The sequence below is a fragment of the Cyanistes caeruleus genome, chromosome 3 (genome assembly GCF_971803275.1).
Source record: "Cyanistes caeruleus chromosome 3, bCyaCae1.hap1.1, whole genome shotgun sequence".
NCBI lineage: Eukaryota > Metazoa > Chordata > Aves > Passeriformes > Paridae > Cyanistes > Cyanistes caeruleus.
The window spans coordinates 11,303,255-11,324,967 of record NC_141703.1 but is presented as its reverse complement, the minus strand read 5'-3'; the positions used below and the strand labels follow the sequence as shown (position 1 = coordinate 11,324,967).

General features: G+C 43.1%; 1 protein-coding gene and 1 long non-coding RNA gene across 2 annotated transcripts; both read right to left on the bottom strand.

Moving 5' to 3' along the window:
- Positions 1-1,768: 1,768 nt before the first annotated feature.
- LOC147653950 (uncharacterized) lies at positions 1,769-17,728 on the bottom strand. The gene is made up of 2 exons (XR_015284104.1): positions 17,660-17,728; positions 1,769-6,478 (listed from the first exon to the last, which is right to left on the bottom strand). It is a non-coding gene; the product is annotated as an uncharacterized LOC147653950 (long non-coding RNA).
- A 49-nt stretch (positions 17,729-17,777) lies between these two features.
- On the bottom strand, positions 17,778-21,145 carry NR0B1 (nuclear receptor subfamily 0 group B member 1). Its single transcript, XM_023918333.2, has 2 exons — positions 20,510-21,145; positions 17,778-19,001 (listed from the first exon to the last, which is right to left on the bottom strand). Exons 1-2 carry the CDS (start codon positions 21,048-21,050, stop codon positions 18,757-18,759), a joined length of 786 nt encoding a protein of 261 aa, XP_023774101.2. The 5' UTR covers positions 21,051-21,145; the 3' UTR covers positions 17,778-18,756.
- Positions 21,146-21,713: the final 568 nt, after the last annotated feature.

Sequence of the window (21,713 nt, the reverse complement as noted above, 5' to 3'; positions counted from 1 at the left end):
GAGGCTTTTCACTTGTTTGTTTCTTTTATCTTCTCCTAGGATTTTCAGAATCAATGTGTCACAGAAAAGTCACTTTCCATTTATCTGGGAGCCTAGAGAGGGAACCACTGTGACCTGGCCTCTCTGGCCAACATGGGGTGACCTGTAGGTGAACAATGATCAGCTCTACATCTGCACCTGCCCTGTAAACCCTAGAACTGGTGGTGCTCAACTACAGAAAGCTGCATTCCCTTCCTTCCTCTTCCCAAGTTACCTCAGATTTCCAGATTACAGGCTTTATTTATGTATTTTCTGTAGCTAATAGTCCTCTCTTCTAATTTCTTATGGAAATCATGCAAATATAGCTGTCATCTCATTATGTAGACATTGTAGTTGTGTTTCCCTGTGGACATATAAGTCTTTCAGCATCACCTTCCATCCATCAGGCTAAGGAGATGACAAATCATAATAAAGGAGAAGATCCACAAGTGCTTTGGCCCAGCCTGAGCACTAAACCAGATGGACCAGAACGTTGTGGGGATTATAGAAGCCATCAGCTGCAAGGAGTGCTCTGTGAACACACTCTGAGAAGGCAACAGGAGAAGAGACAGGCTGTAGTAGGTTGACCCTGGCTGGATTTCAGTCACCCACCAAAGCCTCTCAATCACTCCACTCCACAGCTGGACAGGGGAAAGAAAATATAAAGAAAGGTTCATGGGTTAAGATAAGGACCAGGAGAAATCATTCATCAAAATGCCATCATGGGTAAAAACAGGCCAAAATTAGAGATATTAATTGTATTTGTTACTGACAAAATCAAAGGAGGATAATGAGAAGTAAAATAAGACCTTAAAACACCTTCCCCCATCCCTCCCTTTTTCCCAGCTCTAACTCCTCCCCCAGCAGTGCAAGGAGACAGGGAATGGGGGTTGTGGTCAGTTCATCACAGGTTGTTCCTGCTGCTGCTCAAGGAGAGGAGTCCTTTCCCTGATCAGCCTGGGGTCCCTTCCACAGGAGACAGTTCTCCATTAATTTCTCCTAAATGATCCCATCTCACAGACAATTGCTCTCAACAGACTGCTGCAATGTGTGTCACTCTTCCACGGGGTCAGTCCTCCAAGAGCAGGTTACTCCTGCTTGGGTCTCCCACAGGGTCACAACTGCCAGGGGTCTGCTCCAGCATGGGACTCCAACAGCCTCTCCTCAGGCATCCACCTGCTCCAGCTTGGGTGTCTCCATGGGCTGCAGGTGATCTCTGCACCCCCCTGCCCTCCGTGGGCTGCAGGGGCACGGCTGCCTCACCATGGGCTGCACCAGGGGCTGCAGAGCAATCTCAGCTCTGCTGCCTGGAGCACCTCCTGTCCCTCCTTCTCCACTGACCTTGGTGTCTGCACAGTTGCTCCTCTGACATGTTCTCATTCTGGCTGCAATTATATCTGTGAAATAACTGGGTTTTTTTCTTGAATATGTTATCACAGAGGTGTTCCCTCCATTCCTGAGGGTTCAGCCTTGGCCAGCAGTGGGTCCATCCTGGAGCTGGCTGGCATTGGCTCTTCTGGACATGGAGGAAACTTCCAGCAGCTTCCCACAAAAGCCACCCCTGTATCCCTCCCATTACCAAATCTGGCCATGTAAACACAACACAAGGACAAAGACTGCCTTCTCTTTCTCATGAAACAAGCATACCAAATATCAAAGATACTTTAATTTTCCTTTTCCTTAGTATAACCTCAAAATCAGAGTCGAGAGAGGGAAACAGTCCCTATGACCAATGAGTACATGACATGTTGGCTTTTCCATAACAGATTTATTAAAGCATTAACTAACAGCACATATGGTTCTGAGTTGTTTTCCCCACCAATGTCAAGAGAGATTCCAGGCTCCAGAACTTCACCAAGACCTGCTTGTGGCACAAGGCAGGACACAGGAGGGTCAAAGACAAAGCCTACATAGAAGCAGAGCAACACAGGTGTGTACTGAAGACCTGTTATTCACACTATAGGGCCTAAAAGATGTTTTACTTTGACCTAGCTCTTGCCTAGTCCCATGAACTGCACGTCCACAGGCAGCTGAGCTCACCCCCCAGCTTGGCTTCCACTGAAGGGAATCCACTCCTGCTCTTCCTTTCCATGGTGTGAGCCAAAACATGGTAATGGAAAATCCCCTTTCAAAGGTAAGCTCCCAGTCCAAGGGATGCTGCTAAGGATGGCTACTCTTATGCTGTGTGAAGGCACAGGAGCACACAGATAAAACCTTTTTTTTGAAAATAGGACTGCACATCCAGTACCGTGTTGAGAAAAATAAGAGATTTTTAGATGTAAAACAAAATTGCTTTGAATTGCTTGAAATATCACTTCAAAAAGTGCAGATATTTTACACTAGTCTGAGGATAGATTGGGAGTGACTTTGTTTGGGTAGAGTATATATATATATATATGAATTCCACATACTTAATTTAATTCTCCTTCAGGCCTAAAACATACAGGAACTCTGAGTGAAATAATTATGTCTATGTTTTCCCTGACTCAAGTCAATTCTATTGGTTCAGATTTTACTATTACCATACATTTTTATAAAATAATATTCAAAACAAAGCCAAAAAAGTAGGTCTTGAATTTTTTCCATTGCTGATTTTTAAATTAAAAACTTGGAAGAAAGGAAAACAATAGGCATACATAATCACAAAAGTTACAATACTATAGTCATTATCTTCTTGTATTTAATTTTGAAGGAAATAAATTTTACACAAGTTACAATGCTGAAGGGAAAAGAATATGAGCTTGTAAGAACTTTTATTCTTGTTGTGAATTAATATACCTTAAACATCAGTAAGCATTCTAATTAAATAGCAGCTGAAGCAGTAGTGCATAAAGTTAATATGCATCAAATGACAAACAGGAGATGATCTCTTGATAGGCTGATCCATAAAGTTTGTATTCATAATTCAAATCATGTTTAGCAATTCATAAGTCTCAGTTATAGCCCCCTTTTATTGCCAAGTCACAGACTGTATTTGTTCAAGTTATAATATCACCTTTTTTCATGGCAAAGTTTAAACAATTCAGATGTCAAGTATTTGATCAACCCATAAGTGCTTTAGAAATGGGGGCCAGGGCTGAGGGTAAATAAATATAGCAAAGATTTTACCAAATACAAAGACAACAGAGCAACTTGTCACTTTTTTTTTTTTTCTTGGCAATTTAACATCAGCATAACTTCAGCTCCTGGAGAGAGGCTTGTACTAAAACTGAGAAGTATTTCAGTTTTCCAGTTGATTACTTGAACATTACTGAGACATAAATGTCTGCAATTTAAGATGTGAATAACGAGGCTAGTGCCTATAGACTTAGAAAGGGCTGAGATATAGAACGTTTGTATGTGGTATAGAAAGAATTTATATTTAGTAATTAAGAAGGAGTCTGACTTATTCTGCTGACATATTTGTATTTGATATCCAGATAGGGGCAAATTGTTTCTCTTAATGCAAAAAAACTTGAGCTTTAGTCCTTTCAGACCAAGATTTATAACGTGGGCACAAAGTGACTCTGGTATTTGAGTCTTCAAGAACAGTCAGCAGCAAAAATGGCACAGCAGTATAACAGTGACAGATATCACAGAATGATATGTTCCCATTATATAGCTGAGAACATGGATGGATTCATAAACAAGGGGGGTGAAAGTAGGAAAGGAAGAGGCATACATCAGATTATTACACAATCATGCAGTCCTCTGCAAGGTGGTGTAAGAAGTGCACTGAAGTTAGATATGTATAGAATTTAGATTTCACTCACTTTTTTTTGTTTTTAGAAATCATCTGGGTAGTTAAATAGAAAAGAGTATGGTCAGATGAACTTTAAAGAGTCAGTATAAAGGTGGTTATTACTGTTTAAGTGTTAATGTGCCATGGGAAACCTTATCATTACAGATTTTAAACTAAACAATTTCTCTTACTCTGCAACTTTGAGGAGTCTCTTCCAAGCTCAGAATGCCTGGGAGAGGCCAAATTAAGGTAATATATTGGCTAACTGAAAATATATATTAGCCAGGAGTGAATATCCAATGGAAAATATTTTCCAAATATGTCCAAATATTTCACCTGCTGTTAGTGAAAGAAAAGTCCAATGGTAAACCTGTATAAAATACAGAAATTCTGTTCCACAGAGAATTTCAAATTCTTCTTTGTTTTGGTTGTAAATCAAACACAGAATTTTTTTTACACAATCTGCAGAAGAGCTGAGTTAGGGGAGGAGAGGGATAATGCTGTCTGTCAACCAAACCTACATCTTACTACTTTATACTGATGCTCATCAAAGCCAAATGTAAAATTAAAAACAAAGTGAGACAAGCAATTTGAAAAAAATGCATCTCATTTCAGTGTCTTTAAGAAGGATATTTGACTATAAAAAAAATTAAAATATTTCCTTTAAAATAAAATTGCTATCAAATGCACAAAATTCCTGAAGCTTTAATATTGATAGAATCACACATTCTCAGAGGATTTAGCTCTTCTGACTGAAAAGCTTCATCAAAAGAAAGGTAGCCACTAGGGCCCACATATTAGGAAAAAGCCCAAAAACCTCAGCAGAGACACACGCCTCTGCTGCCTATAGAAACAGACTTCATGCAGCTGAATTGCTGAATGAGCCCCATGGAGACACTGGACTGTGTAGCCCTGAAAAATACAGCTGATATTCATCATATTTTTGAATATATTCTCCCTCTCTAGAGAGAAGGTATGATTTACATAGTGCTCCAAATTAGTAGTCAAAAATAAAAAAAAGTATTAATCTTATTTGGAATTCTTTTTGGACACTTTCAGTCACTTGGAATCAAATCCTAGTTATGCTGATTTTGCAGAGAGGCTCGATGATGATTTTTAAGTACTCATGATTTCTTTCACCCTTAGTGTCTATTTCAGCATTGCAAACCTGCATTTAGCCTTCTTAGTCATTCAGATTCTCCCCTACTGACAAGAAGAAATGATTTAATATTGTGAGGATAAGAGTGGAGATCCCAGAGTGTTATATATTTTTCCTTTGATTATGTGCTCTCATTTTCTTGTGATTTTATCCCTTTGTCCTCTTCTATTTGATTTTCTTGCTGAGCATCCATTGTAATAAAGTGCCATGTTCAATGAAGTTGCAGTGAGCAATTTAAATAATAGCAGGTGTAGATGTGCAGGAATTTTGATTGTAATGCACTGCTGTGAAGAACTCATGCATTTATAGTGCAGTATATTTCTAAAACCATTATGGCAATAAGCCAATCAACTCAAATGTGCCAGGGGCAGTGCTGCAAATGTATAGAGTTGATGGAATTCATTTCAGTCACTTATTCTTGAGGTAGGATTAGAGGAAATTTTGATCAGTTCATGCATCTCCAATTTGGCCTGCAGCTTTGAGCTCTGGCTGCAGCAGAGCTCTCAAGCTGAGCACAGATGGGGCTGGATAGTATCTGGGTGAGAAGCTTTCAAAAAAAATCTAAATGCTTCAGTGTGTAGGTGTTGGTAACTCACTAGGCAGCATGCTTCCCTTGGGTCTGCTCCCTACATTCCTGTCTTTCACTATGTTGGAAAATTCCGGCTTGTTAGAGGTATTTCCTTTGAAGATAAGAGTTAAGATCAAGTTCCTTATCAGTTGAAAATCCTATTGTATGTTGTCCACTACAAGCCTTGATATTATGTCTAGTTTCCAGCTCTAGGAATTTCATTGCATTCCAAATGCTTTTTCCCATTTAATTTTCAAAAGGAGCAAGGTTAGGACAGCTGTCAATATAAAACAGCTATGACTGCATTTTGCAGAGAATTAGTTGAGGCTAATTGTGTTAGAAGGAAAAGGGTGGTTGTTCTGGGTACTAATCACAACCTACTGCAAAAGCCCACTCTCATGCATACCTGTTAAGAAAATTTATGACAGCTACTTTGATAGTATAATCTCTAAAATCTCTTCAAGTTATCCCTTACCTTGCAGCTCAAGTCAAACCTCAGTTTTCAAACTGCACCTTCAGTTGTGCTAGAGGAATTAGGTTCAAAGTTCAAGCACTGCAGCTGGGAACACCTTCAGCATGTTATGCAGGTAAGCATAACATTATTTATAACTTATGTGCTCTTTGAAGCACTTGCTGACCCACTGGACACAATGTTGAGTAAGAATTTACATGGAATGGTCTGGGGCAAAGTAGAAAAGGCCATTTTTCTCAGGTGCTTATCATTTCTTACCCATTGGTTTTAACACTACTTTGCAGTCCAGGGTAGGTGTCTCTCAGATCCACTTCTAACACATTTGCCACTTAGGAAACTCTGTTGAGCTCTTCAAACATGAAGGAGGTTTTTACTGAGTTCTCTCACAACTCAACTGTGTGAGGAAGCTGGGGAGTGAGTTTGGTGCTCAGAAGCTCCGCTGAAATACCGCTGGGGACAGGGGTGGGCGAAGTGGCACCACGGCTGTGTGAAATGTCAGTCATGCCATGGGCCAAGTTCTGCTCAGCTTGCTTCTCCAGCCTGTAGAAAAATCAGTGAAGCTGCGTGAATGCATAGCAACCAAGAGCCTTGTCTTAGCCTGAATTTGCTAAGCTAATGGCATTGCTTTGTAATTACACAATGGATCGTTGACTTTTTTCTGCTTCACATTGTTTACAGGTTAAATGTGTTGGTCAAGGTATAGTGGAGGAAGCATAGGTGACACTGTGAAGTTACAAGCAGGAACATTACTTTTATAAAGTGCTTAGGAACCAAAATGCACCCGTTGCCACATCATCATCACATCTCAGTAACCCGCCCCCAAAACTAACAAATGTAGACAAGATGATAACTGATGTAATTTTGGTGAAAATATCTGTGATCTACCAAAATTTAATCAAGAGATGCTATCATCCTGAGCTTCTTCAAAGGAATACAGGAAAAAATATTTTCTGTAGTGATGGAAGTGCATTTTGAAAGATGGGAGATAAAGCAGCTTAACATGCAAATAATATCTGTAGTAGAATGTCCCTAGCTATCATACATTACTAAAAAAAAAAACACATGGGATATCTCAGAAGGCAGAAACTAAAGATCTCTTTTATTCTCTTACAGCTGAGAGATCTTCTCAATCTTACTGAATTTTTGGCCCCTGTAGTTACAAGACAAAATGAACATGTTAGGTTATCAAATAAAGTTCACCTGCACACAGAAAGGGCCCAGCCAGACAATGGAGCAGAGACACCCCAAATAACAAACACCCTGTCCAGAAAGTTCCAAGCCCACCCCTGCATCCATAAACCTAGAGGGACAACAAAAAAGGGACAACATCAGAGAGGGGTGAAATCTCAATTCAGGACTCAGAGAGAAGGGAATCCTGTCTGGGCCTTGTCCAGGGCTGCCCCAGCAGAACCCCAGTCCCAGCATCCAGGTTGAAAACTGACACCATGAGTCACTGGGGGCAGCTCTCTGAGTCATATTTTGGACTAAGGATGGCTCCTGTCTAGGGGTGGGACACAACATGGGATGCAAGGGAAGAACATTTTAGGATTGCACAGGATTTCTATGGGATTCTTGAGGGAGGACTCAAAAATGAGAAAAAGGAAAAGATATGGGGAGCTTGAGGGGGAAGAAGGGAGCAAAAGGGTCCATTAACACATAAGCAAGGCCTGGTCAGTGCAGTAGTCTGTCCTTGTCTTGCACTTGATCGTCACCATCTGCCTCTCTGCTAATTAAAGTCCACTTCCAAGTGCTTTCCAGCATGGGAATTTTCACTTCTGTGTCTGCCTGCCTGTGAATCTGTGGTGCCAGCAGCTGGAGTGGGGCTGCATCCTTGGGATCTCCTCTGTTCAGGTGCCCTCAGCTGGGGGGACTGAGCATCCTTGCTGCTGGCTGGATCCACCTCGTGCATGAGCTCCTGGAGTCCCAGGGATGGTCTGCTGTCCTGCCCAGGCAGACAGGGCAGCAGGACAGGGCTGGTGGTGCTGCCTGGGCTTTGGGAATGCCCTGGGTGTGTGTCAATGACCTGCACTGCCAGACATCTCTATATGTGCCCAGTGCCTGCTGGCAGTAATTTTTCAGCCTCATTACCAGCTGGATCTGGGGACACAGAGTGGCAGCAGCCCTGGCCTCAAGCTGTCAGGTCCAGCATGATAAAATTTATTGTTATACATTTGGAATTTCCAAATACCTCCAGCAGAATGACCACCAGCTTTAACAAGTCTGAGCAGGTCTGCTGCTTAGCTGCCTGAGCACAGCTCTCTCCTTTGACAGGACAGATTTATTTCACTTGTCAGAAGAAATGTCTACCCTGAGAGTCCGCTGGTCACCATGATAGCCATGAGATTCTCACTTGGTGCTGGCAGCCACAGTGTGCAGATTTAAAATTCCCTGTTAAACTATCCAAATACATGAATACATCCTAATGTACCCTGCCACTCAAGTGTTAGATCATGATATGTCAGACAGCTGAGTTACAAATGGAAGAAGGTTCTTCAAGTTACAAAGTGTAATTTTCAAAACCCTATGTCTAAGAAGTGATTGTTCTTCTAAATTAATAATTAGGCACAATAATGATGACTTGCTGAGGTACACAAAATGTATATGAATGCCTGTGCCTGTGATAGTACTGGAAGGTGTTCAACAGAAAGCATACTAATATTTGTATGCAAAATATTTTGAAGGAGAAAACTATTAAAACTAAGAAAAAAATAATCAATATAGATTAAAAAAATCAGATATTAAGGAAAACTGCAAGATGTGACAGAACAAAATAAATAAAAATATTGACTTTCATGAAGAAGACTGTAAGTTACAGATGATTTATATTCATTCTGCAGATTACTGAAAAAAAAATTAGATGTTTAAAAACCTTAATTTTCTATTCCAGTCTCAAGAGAGAAAAAATAAGCCTGTTATTGAAAAGTACATGAGCAAGAAAGAAAGCTTTTGATAATGCCAGCATGGATCCAAATCATTCTTTCACAGGCTTAAGGTGAATATTGATTAGTGCAATTTCCTTGCCTTTTGGACTGTGCTTTTTTTCTCATTTCTCTAAAGAAGTTTCAAAACAGTCTCCAGTTGGGGTTTTTTCTTCTCATTTCTTAGTATGCATATGAACAGCATCTGCTTTCTTCCCCAGCCATAGCAATGATACGTTTCTACTGCCTCAGTTCTAACCAGTTTAATGTGCTGAAAAGCACAGTGTTGCACGATAACAGCAATTCTGCAGAGCAAAATGTTGATGGAAATGGCAGGCTGCTGTTAGAGGCAATGATGGGTTTATGGGAAGCCCAGATTCTCTGTGAAAGGAGCCAGTGAGGGTCTCTGGGAAAATATGGAGCAGCAACATCTGTGTTTCACTAAGCTTTCATGAGAGAAAATGTTCTGGATGTATTTTATTACAGGTTTTTGATGAAACTGAGATGGCACCATTGAATGCATCCAAGATTAGGAATGTTAACATTTCCTTCACCATACTTGGGAGCTGCTTTTGACAGAGTCTGGCATAGCAGACACAGGGAGACCTGCTGTGTAGCAGATTTTGCCAGGCTCTATAGCAGCCATCATATGTTCCTTTAATCCTTCTGCCTTCTTTTTATTTTACTTAATTTTCCCTCTTCTCAGCAAAATTCCTGATGTAGAAAAGCCTGTGTTGTTTGTGAAGTAAAAGGTCTGCAGAAATGATAGTGTTTCACTTTTGATGTAAAATATTCTTCTTGTTGCAAACAAGATTAGCTGTTTTCCTTTCAAATTCTCTGCATGCTAATTCCAGAGGAACTATGTTACACATGTACTTGGTTCCTTTTCCTTTGTTTAAGACAGTTTAAATAAATAAATTAAAATCTATCATAAAGTGGAACCTATTTTTCTCAAGAAAACAAAATAATGTCATATGCTGATGATGCAATGAACTGCATTTCACAGACTCAGGGCAATTAGGTGCTGAAAACTACCCATCCACCAAGCTCATCCACCCACACTGACAGTTTAAGAACAATCCCACTAAGGAATTTCTAAGTGTTTTGAACAGTCTAATTTTTAAATTTCACAAGTGTGAAGACCACCTTAAAAAAAGAAAATGCAAGAAATATTTCATTACAACTGCATATAACATCAAATACTACAGCCATGAGGTTAGGAAAGTATAAACACAATCTATGCAGCATGTTTAGAACTGAAGCTGGAAAATATGTTTTAACTGTGATTACTTACTATCAGAAAGTGACAGATTGATATAAAAGAGGTATTTGTGAAAATGGTTATAAAGGCTTCATTGTGCTATTTGAAAATAGATGACAAGACAGTTTAAATGGATCAGAGGGGACTATAATTCATAATTTGTATTTTTTTCTGATCCAGTAGAAAACCTGGAGTCGCAATTCAGGAAAGATGTTGACCAAATGGGGGTGCAGAGGAGGTCCTAGGGAACATGGGTGATTGAAAGAATCCTGGCAAAAAAACTTTCCACGAAATGTAAGATTAACAGCCTTCAAATATGCAAGGGTCTTCTGCCACAAAGATTGTCCACATGGCTGGTAAATAGGTTAAGAAAAAAGGGAGATTATGCTGAAATATAGAAGAGCCAGCTCAGGTGCCTGGAAAACGTTAGAATTTTAAAGGTAGTGACACAAAAATAGACTTAATGGAGATGTCATAGAGACCCCATCACTAAAACTTTTAAAGATAAATTAGACAAGCTCTTGCCATGTATGATATGGTGAACAATTCATCCTGTCAGGACAGGAGGATGGATTAGATGATCCCATGAATTCTCTTCCAGCCCTTCCAGCCATGTGACTATGTAGAAGAACAGAATATGTGCTCACTGTAATTTATAGCCTGTTTCAGCTTTAATGTTTCTCTTCATACTTTTTTCTTGTCACCTTTACTGTTCTGTAATAAAATAACTGATGGAAAAAGGGGTTATTTGCTGAATTGCTTCTATGGTTTGTATTAAGGAAACATTGAAACCATAGCAACTCCAAGAATACTGGACTCCTCAGGAGCCAGGCAAAACTAAATAAGCAGTGCCTCCTTCATCCTATCAGTAATTGCTTTACACTTTATGCTTGTCCCATAAACAAGGCAGAAAATAGTTTCAAATATTTGTCCCAACATGCAAGATAGTGACAAGGAGGGAAAGACATGGATAACAGGAACATGAATTGCTAAGTGCTGAGGAAAGGAGTGGTCTGCAACTTCCCCAATGCATCTGGAGTAAGCAGGGCAAGCTGCCATGTCTGTGGTTGTCCAGAGCAGCAACCTGACTGTAAGGAGCCACAGGTTCCTCTTCAGCCCACCTGTCTGGAGTACTTCCTATAAAAACCAAAGCACTGTGAGGGAGGGAGGGAAGAAGAGAACTGAGAGAGGAAACTGCAGGTTTCACACTGTGGTTTCACCCCAAAGCAGAGCTGGGCTGTAGCTGGGGTGTGTCTCTGGTTATAGGAGGGTACACTTCTAATTGATCTGGACTCCTAAAGTCTAAGCCCTTTCTGAGCATGATTTCTAGACAGAATAGCTAGTTCCAGCTGATGGCCATTAAGTGTCTTAGAGTTCAGCTGTATGATGCACCTACCTTAATTCAAAGTGTTAGCTAGGCTGTGATAATTTGACCACAGAAAATGTCAGTGAAAGTTTTCTGTTCTCAACTCAAAATCTCAGGAATTATAGAAAGGACCTGTTGAAAATCAGTTTAAAGGTGGTAACTCCTTGAGTTTTGGGACTTCTTTATCAGAACCCACTCAAGCATCATTCTTACATCCCTCAATTTCTGCACAAATTAGCATGTCTGGAAATCATCTAGAAATAACTTAGAAATTACAGGTCATAAATGTTATCTCATCCATTTCATCTTGTTTGGGAACAGCTGAAGTTCCCAGCTCAGATGAGCTCAGATCCCACCCACAATAGGATTTTGTTCTCTTTACCTTGTTTGAGAGTCAGTTGATGGAGAAGCAGGATTTCCAACTAATTATTCTAGAATTAGAAATGCAGCGCTGTTCCTCAGCTTTCTGGAAGTTCTTAAAGATCTCCTCCAGCTCTGGTTCTTCAGGCCACCAAAATGTACTTGACAAGACGTAGTATACTGAATACTTAGCTGCCTGCTAAGTTGCAATATTTTGAAGTCAGGGTCACATCTATTCCTATATCTCCCCAATCCAGTAAAGATAATTTGGTATTTTTTTAATTCTTTTTAAAAAAAATTAAACCCCCTATAATAACAGTGGTAAAACCTCCTTGTTCTAGTACTGAATTATTTGGTCACTTGATGAGTCAATCCTATCTGCTCATTCCAGTTTCAGAGACAAAATAAACTGGATTTAATATTTGAAAATCAGATTAATTTTCTTCAGCTAGTTCTTCCTTAGAGATAGCAGATATTTGTTGTGTACTTAAAACTTGGAACTGCAGGCCTTCTCCTAGGGTGAATGTAGTTACATGCACAAAAGGTTTTTCTAAATACTTTTTCTCTACTTTTGGAGGCTGTATTGACTTTTTTGTTATTTCTATTAACCCGGCCCCACTAGAAGAAGAAGATACGAATTGTCCTGCTACATTTTGCTATGTATGTGTGTATGGGTATGTGTGTATGTGAGAAGCCTCATTATGGTCTGTGCTGGGAGAAGATGGCTGATGATTTGCCAGAAGTCAGGGTGACCCCAAAATTTCACTTTACCAAACTGTAGCGATTGACAGCTCAGTGTAAAACTTAAATCAAGCAAAGTACAACTTACTCTGCAAAGTACAAATCCATGATGCCACCCTACAGTAAGGATGCTGGGATCAAGAGGAACCTGGAGGTCTTTGTGCCTCTCCATCCTCTCCAGACACAGCCCAGATGCCCCAGCTAGACTGGATGTTAAATTTTCAGGCAGCTCAGTTTCAGCAAGATGAAATTCATCCCATGTGACAAAACAGTGAGTGCTTCTATACAATTAAAGAACAGTTTCTTTTATTCTGAACCTGAAATTGGTGTAATTTCCCTTATATAAAATAAGTAAATAATGTAACTACACACAGAAGAAAAAGGGTCTGTGTATCATGTATGATGCTTGCATAACACTTGTGTGGTTATCAACCTACATACAGGCATGTTGTGGGTATGTAAAGGAAGCTGGGCCAATCTCATTACTGACACAAGCAGTGAAATGACTACCCATTCCTATCAACAGTGTGATTTATATCAACAATGGGAATGATTCATGGATTTGCATAGAGCTAATAAGTTATAGCCTTGTGACCTGACAGAGCTTGTACATTTAGGAATATTTTTGTCAAAGTTCCTCTGACAGTCTCTGTTTGTCTCAGCTATTGTATTTTACTCATGTACATTTTAGATTTAAAATACTACATTTCCACAATTTAAAAAAAATATTAGGAGTCCTAAAACAATATGTGTGTTCAAATTTCAAGCTGCATCTTGAAATTTCAAATTTTTTTGATATAATAGTTGCTTATTTGGTACTTTTTTTCAGTGAATTAAAAATTGATAAATTGCAATGCCCAGAAAGTCCACTGGAAGAAAAAGTTCTGTCTGAAAAGAGATGAGTGACTGACTACCATAATTTCAAACCAGTGTATAAGGCCAGCTCAAAACAAGAAAATGTAAGTTGCAGAATCCCACCTTTGGTGGGAAAGCTAGTATTCATTAGGCATTAACAACATTTACAGCCTACCCACAACAGCAAAATGCTTCAAAGTTTAAAGTAAACTATTAGAAAGGTTACCAAAACAAAGATTATGTATTAAACTTGGAAAAGTAAGATTATAAATAAATGCTGTGCTTTTCCTTATCTAAAAGAAACACTCATACAACTGAAAATGCAACTTGGTTTTTAAATTATCCTCTCTCAGATCTCTTTGGAGAAAAGGACATGGCAGGGCTACTCTGCCACATGGTGCTTTGTGATTAGAAGCCAGAGTCTGGAGTGCTGGAGTGGCAGGTCTGACCAGGAGCAATGGGAGTCTCTGCTGAGGTGGGTGGGAATGGCTCTTTGTACAGCACTGCTTCAGCCTGGGACACTCACTGTGGGGATGGAAGGATTAAATTGCTCAGGAGGCTGCCCTCAGTTAAATTGTCTCTAACACCCTGGAGGGCTGAAAAAAATGGTGTTCCTTAGGAAACTCATGCCTGGAATGACAGGGATAGGGAGAAAACAGCAAATGCTAAAAAATCCTCGGAAGCCATGTCAATATCTGATCTGAAAACTAATCTTTACTGGTACATTTAGGAACATGAGGAGAAATTCTGTGCTGCACATGACAGGACAGAGCTCTCAGAACAGGACGGTGCTCACAGCACAGGACAGAGCTCACAGCACAGGACAGAACTCCCAGCACAGGACAGAGCTCCCAGCACAGGACAGAGCTCCCAGCACAGGACAGAGCTCACAGCACAGAGCAGAGCTCCCAGCACAGGACAGAGCTCACAGCACAGAGCTCACAGCACAGGACAGAGCTCACAACACAGAGCTCACAGCACAGGACAGAGCTCACAGCACAGAGCAGAGCTCCCAGCACAGAGCTCCCAGCACAGCACAGAGCTCCCAGCACAGGACAGAGCTCCCAGCACAGGACAGAGCTCCCAGCACAGAGCAGAGCTCACAGCACAGAGCTCACAGCACAGAGCTCACAGCACAGAGCTCACAGCACAGGACAGAGCTCCCAGCACAGGACAGAGCTCCCAGCACAGGACAGAGCTCCCAGCACAGGACAGAGCCCCCAGCACAGAGCAGAGCTCCCAGCACAGGACAGAGCTCCCAGCACAGGACAGAGCTCCCAGCACAGGACAGAGCTCCCAGCACAGCACAGAGCTCCCAGCACAGGACAGAGCTCCCAGCACAGGACAGAGCTCACAGCACAGGACAGAGCTCCCAGCACAGAGCAGAGCTCACAGCACAGGACAGAGCTCCCAGCACAGAGCTCCCAGCACAGGACAGAGCTCCCAGCACAGCACAGAGCAGAGCTCCCAGCACAGAGCTCCCAGCACAGAGCTCCCAGCACAGGACAGAGCTCACAGCACAGGACAGAGCTCACAGCACAGGACAGAGCTCCCAGCACAGCACAGAGCTCCCAGCACAGCACAGAGCTCACAGCACAGAGCAGAGCTCCCAGCACAGAGCAGAGCTCACAGCACAGGACAGAGTTCCCAGCACATGACAGAGCTCCCAGCACAGAGCTCCCAGCACAGGACAGAGCTCCCAGCACAGGACAGAGCTCACAGCACAGAGCAGAGCTCACAGCACAGGACAGAGCTCACAGCACAGAGCTCCCAGCACAGGACAGAGCTCCCAGCACAGAGCAGAGCTCACAGCACCGAGCTCCCAGCACAGGACAGAGCTCACAGCACAGGACAGAGCTCACAGCACAGAGCAGAGCTCACAGCACAGGACAGAGCTCCCAGCACAGAGCAGAGCTCCCAGCACAGGACAGAGCTCCCAGCACAGAGCAGAGCTCACAGCACAGGACAGAGCTCCCAGCACAGAGCTCCCAGCACAGGATGGTGCTCACAGCACAGCACTGCTCAGCAGCAGGCAGGGCTGGAAGCTTTTATCTCTCCAGGAGTCCCAGGCAGCTGACAGAGGTCTCACACACTACCTGAGGCTGAGGGAGGGTCTCAACCTGCCCCCCTTCTAGTACAGGCTACACTACCAAGAAGCATCCATACTTTAATGGCCACTTTCCACCTCCCTAAGGCCTCCAGTGCTTTGTCCTGTTCTGCTGCCCAGGATATCCAGAAAGATCACCCCTTGTGTCACAGCAGTGGCCATGGCCATCTGAGGCTATCTGAGCCAGAGGTCACACACTCTGCACAGGACAGGGAAGGATCTAGCTCAGTACTTCTCCTACCCAGCAGAAAAATGTGCTGTAGAGCACCCAGGGCCAAAGATCCAAGTAGTTTTGCTGAATTGTGTGAGCACCATACGCTGTTGGAGGCTGAGGAGCTCACTCTTCACAGCTGCCACTGTGGCTCCTTCTGCAGCAGCTGCACCAGGGGAGAGAACAGGCCACCTGTCCCAGCAGGTCAGTGAGGATGCCAGTGTCCTCTTCAGTGTCAGCTTCTGGGGTGGGCTCTTCCCTGCTCTGTAAATTTTCTGGACTCAACAGATGAATCCTCCCACAGTGACCTTTTTGCTCAGACTCTGGCTTGTTTTGTGAGTTACAATCTCTCTCCAACTCCTTCTACTCAGCTCCTGGCACATTGTCCCCATACTAAAATCAGACCCTTCCCCACTGCACTCCAGAACCAGATCCAACTCTTCTCTCCCATTCTTGTATATTTCTTCCAAGTCTTCAGCTTGGTTCCTCCTACAAATCTCTTTTTAATGTCTTGCTTTGTCATTCCTCTTCCTCTGACCTATGAAGAGACACTTTTTTTTTTTTTTTTTTGTCAGTTTTCTGCAAAAACCTTGATAAATTTGTTTTCCCATTCAGATTTCCTACTTACCGTTCCCAGGTGCTTCCATTAGGATAGACAACAGCTGAATGACTAAGTTGTACTGGTCCAAGAGAAATATGATAGACTACAGTTCAAGGTAGATTTGCAAGGCACATTTTTCATGACAACTTCAGAATACTGAGCAGAATATAGAATTTGTTGAGACATCAAGCCTGGGGATGTAAGCAGGTACACCTGAGTCATGAGAACTACAGTATTTAGTGGCTCAATAGACACAAGATGTCTCAAAATGATTGTTCAGGTGAAAATATTGCCCTGTGACCAAGGCTCAGCTAGCACAATTAATTGTCAGGAGTACATCCAACAAGTCTTTTCTGCCAGTTAGCAGAGAAGTCTGAACACTAGTGTATTAATGAATTCTGTGTGGCAATGAAGCTGTTTCTAGTACCAAGATTCATCATCCTCCACTAACCACCATTTAAATGTTTTATCATCCTGCTTTGTCCTTCTGTGGAAAAAGATTTCTTTGTCAGACATCCTTGAAAGCTAACTGTTGTGAGCTCATATGCCACCTCCAAAGAGGGAAACATATACATACTTATGTTGCAGAGATATCGGGTGAGTTCAAAAGCTATTGTAAACTCACAAAACATTTACACATGCACAATGTAGATGTTTGTTACAGGTGTGTGTGTATATATGTGTGTGTACATATAAAAGGATTAACCTAATAGAAAAACTAAGTCTGCTCTATTATGTCTAAATCGATTTGAGGTCTGGACTGGTAGTAAGGATCACTTTACTTACATATCTTTTCTTCTTTTGAATTTTTGGGAAGTTCCTCATGGTACACAAACCTAAAAAGTTATGTGAGCACCAGAACACTGTTCATTTATGGTCCACCTTTGTTTTTTTGGGATGGGGGTTGTGCTTCTTGCTTGGTTATTTTTCCTCAGTGGCAGTGTCTAAGTCCATGAGGAGATCCTTAGTGCCATGGCCATACAGATCTCAGTGATACTTATGAGTGAACTTGTACACCTAGGAATGTTTGGCTATTTCTCAAACAATTTCTGCTTCCCATAAATTTTATCTGGGTAGGTACAAGCCAACAAAAGTGCCCCTGCTCCTTACCTTAGTGTAGGAGCTGAGATTATCCTTTGCGCAAGGTGGCAGCAAAAGAAAGCTCTTCAAACTCCTTCCGCTCTCCCCTGAACATCTCTTATTAAGGAGAGTAACTCCTTCAACTTTATTAATTGTGTTCTAAAACCCACCTGTTGCTAGTGGTTAATATATGTCTGAACAATACATGGAGTTACCGATACCTTTTACTTTGGGAACACGGTCACACTTCACTGTCCTTTTCTTTACCAATATTCCCCTGGGGAAAAGCTAAAAAATTAAATACAAAAAAAAAGGAAAGAAGCATGAGACAAATCCCCCTTCAATCACTGATTTTCCCTTTCTGATTTTATTTTCACAACAAGGTATTTTTCCAATGAAAACACAATCACTTTCAGAGAAAGGATCAAGTCCAAGAAAAATTAAAATAAAATAAATAAAATGTTAAGCTCAAAGCTTAAGACATCATCACATGAATTGCGATGGATGTACCACTGGTACACCAGTTATTGTAACTGGTACCAGTTACACAAAATTATTATGTCAGCATAATAATTTTGGTTTTCAGTAGGAATAAGTAGTCTGGGGAAGCTGACTATTGAAGTCCCAGTTAGCAGTTATCTTGTTAAAATTAAAGTGGAGAGTCCACCCTGCTAGTTTCCTGACCCTAATCAGCATTTGCTGTTTGCATATTTTTGGAGGTAGTTTTTATTTGCTTGTTGTTTTGGGGTTCAGATTTATTTCATTTTCCTGGAGCCCAAAATGTGTTGAATTGAATGTTTCACTGAAAAAAATAGTGTTGATGAAGCTACTTTAAAGTTCATTAAGCCTCAGAATACTACTAACACATCTTCCTCATATGGAAGAAAACCTTGGGTGAATATTTAATAACCTTCATAGATTTCACTCTCAATAGAAGTCAATAAAGTCAATAGAAGTAGTAAGAATAGCAGTAAGACTGCTTATTTTGAAAAAGTAGGGATTAATCTTCTTGAAAATACAGTATACTAAATATGTTCTTTATTCAGAGGCATGGTAAAAGAACAGCCAGTGAGCTTTGGATATGAACATTCTCTACAACCTTAAAGCTTGTTTTGTTGATCATAACCTTATTCCAAAACCACCGTGTTTAATAAAAATTGCTTTCAGAACTTGAAGAATATTTTATTATGGAATACAAAAATACTATCTATGTAAAAACAATAAGTTAATTTATTTACAATACTTTACACTATCCTGCTCTGGGGCTTCCTTTGCACTGGATTGCTTGTCATTATTTTACACACCTTTATAATTTTAATTATAACTTTGCACAAAGCATTTCCAAAAGCATGTCATCCATGTTCACTGCACCAATGATGGGCCTGAAGAATAATTCAGCAACCACATTAGCATTAATAGATCTTAACAAGGAGAGAACAACATTCAGCTTGGCAAATCTGGCTTCATCACCTCTGTGAATGAGTCTGACATGTTCATTTAGAGCTTGTTGTGCTTCCCTCTGCAATCCTTCGATGTACTGTGTACACTGCAGTCCAGGCAGATCTGAAAAGAAAAATAAATTCTTTTGTTTATATATTTTTGTTTATAAAACAACATTTTCTTACAGAACAACTGACAGCTCACAGACTGTAATCATCACTCAAGGAAAGAAGCAAATTAAATGGCTATAGGATTTCTTGTAAGCAAAGACAACACACCAAATTTTATTGGGCGGGTCAAATTCTTATCATATTGGTGTTCTGGATATTTAATACTCTTCTTCACAAACATGAAACATGATGTTTGTCAACATTCAATTAAGTGTTAAATTAGTTGATAAAAGATTTGATTGAAGAATGCTCTTCAAAACACCATTACAGTGGGGAAGACAACCAAAATAACTTTTTCAGTTTTTCACTTCTATAGAAATGCATTGTTTACATTTAAGGCTTCTTTTGACAACTGTTTCTACTCCAGTTTATAAGTGGTAAGAAGTACCGACTCCAACACGCGACAAGCAGCTTCCCAATTAACCACAGCAAGGATACTGAAAAATGGAAGGTGAAGAATTAAGGCTATATGTGACCACAGAATCATTTTGGATGGAAAAGACCTCCAAGATCAGTGAGTCCAACCATTAACCTAATACTGCCTGGTCCACTACTAAACCACGTTCCTGAGCAACATATCTACACATTTTTGAACACTTTCAGGAATGGTGACTCAACCACTTCCCTGGGCAGCCTGTTCCAATGCTTGACCAATCTTTCAGAGAATAATTTTTTCATACCAGAATAATGCCTCTATCGTTTTGCACTAGACCAGCTTCCAGATCTGACTTGTGTAACATAAGCTTCACCTTAACTATTGTAACATTTTCTCTCTTATCTGTGTGAGAAGCAAAGCTACACAAGCAGGATGACAAATGCAAAGTATCACTACAGGAACCTAACCATCAATAAGTAGCAGTTTGGCAGTGGGGGCGCCAGCAGAGCCCTGTCCCACTTTCACAGGGTACTGCCACTCTTGGGAAGTGCTATATCCAACCTGCCAGCCACCTTCCAGGGCAGTCACCGCCGAGATAAGTGCCTTGGTAGAGCTGCATCTATTGGAGCCTCCACAAAGAGAGATGGCAAAAATAAACCCAGATCATAGATGCTATCCCAAAAGCCACAACAGCACTTTGTTGCTGGAATTCCCGAGCCTTCCCTTGCTCTCCGGGCAGCGCAGCTAACTCGGGCCGTGCGGGAAGGTCCCGCCGCTCCCGCTGAGGGAAACGAGCAAGGAGCCACTGCTGACCCCCGGCTTTCCCTAAGCGGCTGCCAGGCGCCTGGAATCCGCTTTGTTCGTGGGAAGCATCTGTGGAAAGAGCCAGCCCTCAGGAGCCCAGAGCCGGACCCCTTCCCTGCCTGCGGCCGGCGTCTTGAGGAAGGGGCAGAAGGTGAAACCTTGCTCCGAGTCCCTGTCCCGGGACACCTTTTCACCCTGACGAAAGCCCCGGGTCTGCCCCGCTTCCCCGGGGACACAGGGGGCTCTCCCCGCCCTCCCCGCTGCCCCGCCCGGCCACTCACCCGGGTTGAAGAGCACCGTCCCCTTGAGGTAAGCGTACTCCTTGGTGCTGATGTCCAGGCTCCAGCACTTGGCCAGGAAGCCCTTGATAGCCTGGATGTGGCCGGCCGAGGGCAGGTGCGGGCCGTGGTGCTGCCGGCCGGCTGGCGGTGGCTGCTCGCCCTGCTGCCGGGCGGTGAGGATGCGCTGCAGCATGCTGGGCTCCGCGCTCTCCACCGTCTCCAGGTGCACCCGCTCCTGCGCCAGCCCCAGCAGCAGCAGGGGCGCCCAGCAGCTACGGACCAGCAGCAGCTGCTCCTCCAGCGGCAGCTCCTGGAAGCAGGGCACGTTCTGGACGAAGCGCAGCGTCTTCACCAGCACGGCCGAGGCCGCCTTGCAAGCCACCTGCGGGCTCCGCAGGGCCACTCGGCTCCGCGACCCGCAGGGGCAGCCCCGGGGCGCCGGCCCGGCCGGGGGCACGGCCCGCTCCTCGCTGCGGAGGATGCTGTAGAGGATGCTGCCGTGCCGCCGGCGCTCGGCGCAGCAGCGCTCGGCGCACGCCATGGCACCGGGGCCCGGGGGCCGGGCCGGGCCGGGCCGCCTGGAGGCTCTGCGGGGCGGTCCCTGCCGCCTGCTCCCGCCGGCAGCCGAGCGCCGCTCGCCCTCTGCCCGGCTCCTAACTTATTTATAGCCGGCGGGGGTGTGCGCGTGTGGCTGTGCAGCCGCAGGCGCTGTGCCGGCGCTTCCAAGGGGCAGACACTCTTTACTGGCTGGAAAAGAGGCGGGGGGGAGGAGGGGAGATGAAAAAGAACAAACCAAACCCTCCTCCTCCTTCCCTGAGCCAGCGATACCCGGGGCGGGGGGCGCGGGCGGCCGCCTCTCTCTGCCCGCGGGCTGTGGCGTGAGCAGAAGCAAATTTCACCCTCTTTGCCCCGGGATGTCTCTCCCCGGCCCCTCTTTCCGAGTCCCAGCCCGGCTGATGTTATGCCGGGATGCTTCGGGCAGGGCAGGGCAGCTCCCGCCGCCCTCCCGTTTTGCCGCCGTAGGGAGCAGCTCCGGCCCCCGCGGGACCCCACCGAGAAATGACAGCCATCCCCAGTGCCCTGACAAACACCCCAGAGCTCTGGGGGAGGAGAGACTGGTGTACTGGTGAAGAAAGGAACGCTGAATTGGTGTAAATAACTAAATTCCTACCGGAGGGGAAAAAGTAATGACATGGAGGACTGC

What these genes read in the sequence shown, in the direction of transcription:
- NR0B1 (XM_023918333.2), bottom strand. Translation starts at nt 21,050, where the DNA reads ATGGCGTGCGCCGAGCGCTGCTGCGCCGAGCGCCGGCGGCACGGCAGC. An exon ending in GACGGTGCTCTTCAACCCGG is followed by an intron (nt 19,002 to 20,509) that starts GTGAGTGGCCGG and finishes TTTTCTTTTCAG; the next exon opens with ATCTGCCTGGACTGCAGTGT.